General features: G+C 63.1%; 2 protein-coding genes across 2 annotated transcripts in view; one reads left to right on the forward strand and one right to left on the reverse strand.

Annotated features, from left to right (window-relative positions):
- The window catches only part of ZNF710 (zinc finger protein 710), a 19,820-nt gene extending 17,198 nt beyond the window's left edge, over nt 1-2,622 (forward strand). Inside the window, exons 3-6 of the mRNA XM_014308326.1 lie at nt 1-299; nt 834-1,025; nt 1,446-1,620; nt 1,811-2,622. The exon at nt 1-299 is cut by the window's left edge and continues 16 nt beyond it. Coding sequence (XP_014163801.1) covers nt 1-299; nt 834-1,025; nt 1,446-1,620; nt 1,811-1,983 — 839 coding nt within the window. The 3' untranslated portion in view covers nt 1,984-2,622. The remainder of the gene's footprint in view (nt 300-833; nt 1,026-1,445; nt 1,621-1,810) is intronic.
- A 976-nt stretch (nt 2,623-3,598) lies between these two features.
- On the reverse strand, nt 3,599-6,781 carry IDH2 (isocitrate dehydrogenase (NADP(+)) 2). The gene is made up of 11 exons (XM_014308342.2): nt 6,763-6,781; nt 6,467-6,558; nt 5,960-6,125; nt 5,410-5,570; nt 5,186-5,329; nt 4,947-5,083; nt 4,709-4,860; nt 4,523-4,635; nt 4,344-4,441; nt 4,137-4,229; nt 3,599-3,793 (listed from the first exon to the last, which is right to left on the reverse strand). The coding sequence occupies exons 2-11, from the start codon at nt 6,515-6,517 to the stop codon at nt 3,706-3,708; spliced, it is 1,203 nt and encodes a 400-aa protein (XP_014163817.1). The 5' UTR covers nt 6,518-6,558; nt 6,763-6,781; the 3' UTR covers nt 3,599-3,705.
- Nucleotides 6,782-7,358: the final 577 nt, after the last annotated feature.

Genomic DNA, 7,358 nt, shown 5'->3' on the forward strand with positions numbered 1-7,358 from the left:
GCTTCGCCTACCCCAGCGAGCTGAAGGCGCACGAGGTGAAGCACGAGAGCGGGCGCTGCCACGTGTGCGTGGAGTGCGGCCTGGACTTCTCCACGCTCACCCAGCTGAAGCGGCACCTGGCCACGCACCAGGGCCCCACGCTCTACCAGTGCCTGGAGTGCAGCAAGTCCTTCCACTACCGCAGCCAGCTGCAGAACCACATGCTGAAGCACCAGAACGTGCGGCCCTTTGTCTGCACCGAGTGTGGCATGGAGTTCAGCCAGATCCACCACCTCAAGCAGCACTCGCTCACGCACAAGGTAGGGGCTCAGGGTCCTCTGGGGGGCTGCCCTCATCGTGCTGGTGGAGGGGATGTCCCAGCGCCCCCAGTCTTGGGGGGAGGTGGGTGGTGCAGGTGGGCAGTAGCACCTCAGGCTGGCATTAGCTGTGGTCACTGACGTGCAATGAGGGGATCCCTGGGACCCAGCCCCTGCCCTTCTGGGGGTTCCCTTCCTCAGGGAGGGAGTTTCAGACCTGCTGCAGAGTAACCTGGAGCTGTCACAGCCCCTCTGGGCAGGCTGTGTGTGGGTGCTTGCCCTTTTCCTTGGGCTCGTTAATGGGGAGCAATTGGGCTGAGCCCCAGAGCAGAGCTGGCACTCAGCTGCACTTACAGAGCCTGTCCAGCCCCCACCCACAGCCCCTGCATGTTGCTGGGCTCAGGCCGGGCTGGGCTCTCAGGTACACCCCGTGCTGTGCTCAGCACAAGGAGCCTGTCCCTTGCCCATGGGGTCCCTTCTCCACTCCTGGCACCCCTCGTGTGCCCCTGGGGTCTGCCCGAGCTCTCCCCCCGGCAGGGCGTGAAGGAGTTCAAGTGCGAGGTGTGCGGGCGGGAGTTCACCCTGCAGGCCAACATGAAGAGGCACATGCTGATCCACACCAGCGTCCGGCCCTACCAGTGCCACATCTGCTTCAAGACCTTCGTGCAGAAGCAGACACTCAAGACCCACATGATCGTGCACTCGCCTGTGAAGCCCTTCAAGTGCAAGGTACCGGTGGGACTGGGGCTGGTGGAGCTGGGATGTGAGAGCACAGGTGCTGCTGTGCTGTGCCCACAGGAGTCTGGCCAGGCTGAGCCCTCAGGCATGGAAGCAGCTTTGTGATGCCTCCGCTGCTCGCTTGGGCATGGAATATCTGCTCCGAGCTGTGATGGGAGCGTTGCTGCTGCTGAATGACAGCCAGTGCCTCTCTCTGACCAGCGTTGGATGCTCTGGAGCTGCCAGCAGCACCAACCCTGCATCCCCACGCAGAGCGGGAGGAGGGAGGGAGCCCCATTGTTCTGAGCCAGGAGGGGCTGCAGGAGGGCAGCAGCCCCGTTACTCTTGCTGGAGCCCCAGGGCAGCCTGGGGGCCAGGTCTGTGCTGCAGAGCCTTGGCCAACCCAGGTGACCGTGGGCTCGCTGCTGGCAGGTCTGTGGCAAGTCCTTCAACCGCATGTACAACCTGCTGGGGCACATGCACCTGCACGCCGGCAGCAAGCCCTTCAAGTGCCCCTACTGCTCCAGCAAGTTCAACCTGAAGGGCAACCTCAGCCGGCACATGAAGGTCAAGCACGGGGTGATGGACATCAGCCTGGACAGCCAAGGTGGGTCCCCAGCACGGCACTGTGACTGCCCCGCAGCCCTGGAGCCGGGCTGGGCCGTGCTGGCTGCGGCAGGTTCCACCAGGGCTGAGGCTCTTGGGCAGTTTTGGGCTCCAGGCCCAGGGAGGGGGCAGCTGCTGGCCCCAGCCCTCCCCGCAGGTCTCTCACCGCGTGTCCCTGTGCTGACTCCTAGATGCCATGATGGAGCTGGCTGGGGCTGATCACACCGAGCTGGATGGCCAGCAGGAGATGGATGACTTCGAGGAGGAGAACTCTTACGGCTACGGGGCTGTGGGCAACCCCCCAGACGAGCACACGCTGGCCGAGCAGGCCATGAAGGAGATGGCCTACTACAACATGTTGTAGCCCAGGCTGGTGGGGCTGTGGGGGCTTGGTGGGGTTAAGAGGGGCTGCGGCACCCAGCCAGGCCCCCCAGAGCTGGAGGGATGGCTTCCACTGGGCTTGGGGAACACAGGGATGTCCAGAAGACTTTGCTGGACCTGCCTTGGCTCTGCTGCTGCCCCCCTGCCCCTGCCTGCACCCTGCACCTGGTGACTTGAAGCTGCAGGCAGGGGAGGCATGACCCAGCAGATCACTGAATGAGTAAGGATGGAAGGGGCTGCTGTGGAGCAAGATGATGAGCATCATAATTATTCTACCTCCTGGGTCCCCCCTCTCTGCACAGGGGTTCCCCTGACGGGCAGAAGCCCCTGCCCGCATGAGGAGGTGGGTTTGCATTTCCCACTCCCCCCGGGGCTCTGAGCCCTGTGCCAGGCCCTGGGATGCAGAACAGAGTATTTTCATAGAAGCTCAGGGCGCAGTCAGCGCCCACAGCTCTGGCTCTGGAGCTGCAGCCAGCGGTGGAGCCGGGGGAGGCAAACCCAGCCCAGCCCCAGCAAATGATGGTATTTTGAAAGTAATTTATTTTTTTCAGATGTGCCGCGTGGTTGGTTTTATCTTTTCACTGAGTTCAGTTCCCTTCAACCAATGTGCTTTGTAAACCCGTGTAAGCTGTGTGGTCTGTGTGGGGAGAGGGGGTTGTGAGGGGCTGAGGACCAGAGCAGGGTCCTGGGCAGAGGAACTGGCACCCCCTCCTTGCCCCCCAGCTGCTCTGGGCGGGAGGAAAAGGCTCTCACTGGGGCAGCCTGTGAGGTGGGGGCTTGCCCCCTCCATGCCCAGGGATGTGGCAGGGAAGCAGCTGGGGCAGTGCTGAGTCTGGGACCAGTCTCTGGGCTCTTCACTCTCTGCTGCACCCACAGCCTCATCCCCCAGGAGCACCCAGAGCTGGGTTGGGTCCTGGCAGGCGTCTGGACCCAGGGAGCAGCCAGGGCACAGGGTCAGGGACACCTGTGCTGACCCCACACCCCCCTACACTTTGTGTCAGTGGCTGAGCACCACCTGCCCCATCCCCAAAGCCCCGGGGTGGCTCTGGGTGTGGCTCCACTGAGCCTACTACCCCTGCCAGCCTTGGGGCAGGATGGAGATGGCCACAGCCCCTTCCTGAGCCTGGCAGGGCTGGGGACCCCCAGGGGCTGCCCTCAGGCCAATGCCAGAATGCAGGAGTGCAGGGCCCCCCCGGGCTGGCAAGGCTGAGCTGAGGGCTCTGGCTGCCCCCCGTGCCCGCAGTGTAAAGCTGTGCCAGATGCTGTGCCATGGCTGGGGAGATATTTAATGGCACCAAACCGTTATGGGGTACATGAATCAGGGCAGGACAGACACACCCCCACACGCCCCCCCACCCCACACTTGCCAGAATGCAGGAGTGCAGGGCCCCCCCGGGCTGGCAAGGCTGAGCTGAGGGCTCTGGCTGCCCCCCGTGCCCGCAGTGTAAAGCTGTGCCAGATGCTGTGCCATGGCTGGGGAGATATTTAATGGCACCAAACCGTTATGGGGTACATGAATCAGGGCAGGACAGACACACCCCCACACGCCCCCCCACCCCACACTCCCCTGCTACAAAGGCTTTAAAAAAACTCCAAAGAAAACTTTAGAAAAATTATTCAACTGTTCCTGAGCTGTGCTGGGGAGCTGGGGTGGGCACTGGGCCCCTCCCAACCCCATCCATCCCAGAGATGGAGAGGCTGTCTCCTATTTCTTGCCCAGAGCCTTGTCCAGGTTGTTCTTGATGGCATCAAGGAAGTCGGTAGTGTTCACAAAGTGCTCATTCAGCTTCACACTGTGGAGACAGACAGGGATTGGGGGGGGTCCCTGCCTGCCTCCTCCCCCAGGCACCACAGCCCTGGCTCCAGGATGTGGCCCCTGCCCAACCCAGTCAGTAGTGAATAGCCATGCCTGGGGACTGTCCAGAGAGGCCAGCAGCTACCTGTGGCCATGGTGCACAGCCAGCTCCTGGTCACTTCCCTACCCTCGAGGCTGCCCTGCAGGGCCAGCCCACCCTTGTGGTCACTATGCTGTTCTTGTGGCCACCCTACAGGGTCACCCCACCCGCATGGTCACTGTGCAGCCACACTGCCCTAGTGCAGGTGGCTGCCCCCCTTCTGCCCTGAGAGCCACCGTACTTGGCAAGGCCATGGATGCAGCCAGCGAGGTCCTTGGTCATGGTCCCGCTCTCCACGGTGTCCACACACACCTTCTCCAGCGTCTGCGCAAACCTGGGCACGGGTTTGGGGTAAGCTTTGCACAGCTGGTGCCACGGGCCCTGCCACGACCGCGCCCAGAGCAGCTGCTGCAGGGACCCTCCCCCGGGGATCCCACGCGCTGCTCACTTGATGAGCTCAGGGTTGCTGTCCAGCTTGCCGCGGTGCTCCAGGCCACGGGTCCAGGCGAAGATGCTGGCAATGGGGTTGGTGCTGGTGGGTCGGCCCTGCGCAGAGAGGGGTCAGCTGCCTGTGTGGACACCACGCCGTGGGCAGCCTGGCACAGGCAGCTCACAGGCTCTGCCCACCTTCTGGTGCTCCCGGTAGTGGCGGGTGACAGTGCCGTGGGCGGCCTCGGCCTCAATGGTCTTCCCATCCGGACACACCAGGACAGAGGTCATCAACCCCAGGGAGCCGAACCCTGCGGGGGGACAGGGGTCAGGACAGCTCGCGGGGTGACGATGCAGAGTCCACCACAGCCTACCCTGCTCCACCTTGGGCCAGGATGTCTGACTGGACATCGCCATCGTAGTTCTTGCAGGCCCAAACGAAGCCGCCAGAGGATTTCAGCATCTGGGCAACCATGTCGTCGATGAGCCGGTGCTCGTACCAGATCTTCAGCTTGTCAAACTCCGTCTTGTAGTGCCTGGGAGCAGGGGTCAACCATGCTCACCCCACAGGGGTCTCGCTGCCAGCACCCCCAGGACAGCCCAGACCCCCCCAGGTCCATACTTATCAAAGATCTCCTGGAAGATGTCCTTGAAGCGCCCATCATAGGCCTTGAGGATGGTGTTCTTAGTGCTCAGGTACAGCGGCCACTTCTTCTGGATGGCATCCTGGAAGCAGCTGTGCGCAAAGCCAGAGATGGACTGCAAGGGAAGCACAGAGCCTCGTGGCACCCTGTCCCTCACCTGGCATCCCCCAGGGTGGGAGGCACGCTGCCCTGAGGGCCCCCTGAGCCCCAGCAGTACCTCATCCGTGTTGTACATGCCCATGCCCACGCCACCGCCGGGGAAGTTGAACACCTCCCACTCCTTGGAGCCACTGCCGTCCTTTGGCGTGAAGATCATCTTGAATGTCCCGGACTTGTCCACCACAAAGTCGGTGGCTTTGTACTGTGGGGGCAGCCAGAGGGTCAGGCAGGGGCAGAGGCAGCTCCTGGGCAGCCACAGCTGCTGGCCGTGCTCTGGCTCACCTGGTCACCGTGGGCATGGCGGCCGATGGTGATGGGCTTGGTCCAGCCGGGCACCAGCCGGGGAATGTTCTTGCAGATGATGGGCTCCCGGAACACCGTCCCCCCCAGGATGTTCCGGATGGTGCCATTGGGGCTCTTCCACATCTTCTTCAGCTTGAACTCTGTGGGGCATGCAGATGGGACCCCTGAACGACCCCTCCAGCCCCCCTGAAGCACATGGCTCCTGCCAGCACCCAGCTTCACTGTGCCATGGGCTGCTGCCAGACCCTGCTGCAAGGGGAGGGACAGCCAGCAGGAGATCATGGCTGGCACAGGGCAGAGGTCAGTGTGTCCCCAGGCCCATGGGGTCCCCACAGCACCCACGAGCCCCCAGGGTGGGGAGAGGGGCACAGCACTGAGTATGGTGCAGCCCCCAACGCAGCCCGGAAACCTGGGCTGGCAGTGGGAAGGCACTGCTGACCCCAGGGGGCACAGACAGGAGGCTCAGCACCCATGGAGCTGCCAGCACCTCCCCACTGCGATGGGAGCTCGGCCCCGTGCCCCTGCCCACCTTCCACCCTGGCTTCATCAGGCGTGATGGTGGCACACTTGACAGCCACGCTGTACTTCTGCGTGGCCAGCGCTGAGTCAATGGTGACCTGGTCATCCGTCTTGTCCCGATGTGGCAGCCCCAGCTCGAAGTACTTTAGCTGGACATCCACGTTGGGCAGGATGAGCTGAGGGGCCAGGAGAGTGTCAGAATCGGGGGACAGTGCGAGGTGCCTGGGGGGCAGCACCACAGCACAGCCAGCCCTGGCAGCCAGCCCAGCCCAGCCTGGCTGCCTGCCCCAGGTGGTTCTGCTGAGCAGGATGATCCCCCCTGCCTCGAATAGGCCTCTCTGTGTGAGACAGCCCTGGCTGCTCGGAACAGCCTCACTTAAAGGTCGTTCTGGTAGTTGTGCCTGTTTTACGACCTGGTTCCTGCAGACAGAGGAGGGAGGGACAGACAGAGGGCAGCACAGGGATCACCGGCTCCCCCTCCAACCCCCCAGCTCCACGGGGCACACCCCCCCATCACCTTCTCCTTAATGAAGGCCCAGATGATCCGTGTCATCTCGTCCCCGTCCATCTCCACCACTGGGTTTGCCACCTTGATCCGCTTGTCGGCATCTGGAGAGCAGTGGGGGCGTGTGAGGGGCGCACCCCTGGTCCCACAGCTCCACACCCTTGTGTGGGGCCAGGGCATTGTGTGGGCACCACACAGCTCTGTCCAGCCAGGTGTGGGTGCCACTCTGGCTCAGGCAAGCCCCGCTGGGGTCTGGGCTGTTATTGGGGTCACCACTGCTGGAGTGGGGGTCAGAGTGCAAAACCCACCACGTGAGGGGGACAGGGACACATTCCTCCCAGAGTGGGGTCCACGTGCAAGCCGGGCTCCAACGCCTCAGTGAGATCAAGAATGGGACCAGAACCAGGAGCAGGTGCAATCCCCTGGGGCCAGATTCAGGAACAAACCGAGGTGCAAATCGCTCTGTGGATCCTGGACCAGGACTAAACCCCTCTGGGTGCCAAACCTGTCTGTGGGTCAGGCTGTAGAACCCCACGCGGTACCCAGAGCAGAGGTGACCCTCCCAGACTGGGACCTGAGCATTGATAGGCAACAAAACTCTGCGTGGCACCAGGACAGGATTTTGCTGCCCTCCTGGGGGGTGAAATCCCGTGTAGGTCCGGGACCTTGAGCAACCCCCCCCCCGCACCAGGCTCAGACCAGGTACGAGCTGGAGTGCAAAACGCCACGTGGAACCGGGACCAAACCCCCCTGGGGCCAAAGTCATCTGTGAAACCCCCCGTAGAACCGGGGCCAACCCCCCCAGGAGCAGACCTAGCTACAAAAGCCCGCGTGGGTCGGCAGAGGCCCGCGGACCGTCGGTACGCGCGAGTCCGGATCCCGTTTCAGACACCGCCCCCCTAAA

This window comes from Geospiza fortis, unplaced genomic scaffold (genome assembly GCF_000277835.1).
Source record: "Geospiza fortis unplaced genomic scaffold, GeoFor_1.0 scaffold2, whole genome shotgun sequence".
Classification (NCBI taxonomy): domain Eukaryota; kingdom Metazoa; phylum Chordata; class Aves; order Passeriformes; family Thraupidae; genus Geospiza; species Geospiza fortis.

What these genes read in the sequence shown, in the direction of transcription:
- IDH2 (XM_014308342.2), bottom strand. Translation starts at nt 6,517, where the DNA reads ATGGACGGGGACGAGATGACACGGATCATCTGGGCCTTCATTAAGGAG. An exon ending in GCCATGCCCACGGTGACCAG is followed by an intron (nt 5,330 to 5,409) that starts GTGAGCCAGAGC and finishes CTGCCCCCACAG; the next exon opens with TACAAAGCCACCGACTTTGT. An exon ending in GTCAGACATCCTGGCCCAAG is followed by an intron (nt 4,636 to 4,708) that starts GTGGAGCAGGGT and finishes GTCCCCCCGCAG; the next exon opens with GGTTCGGCTCCCTGGGGTTG.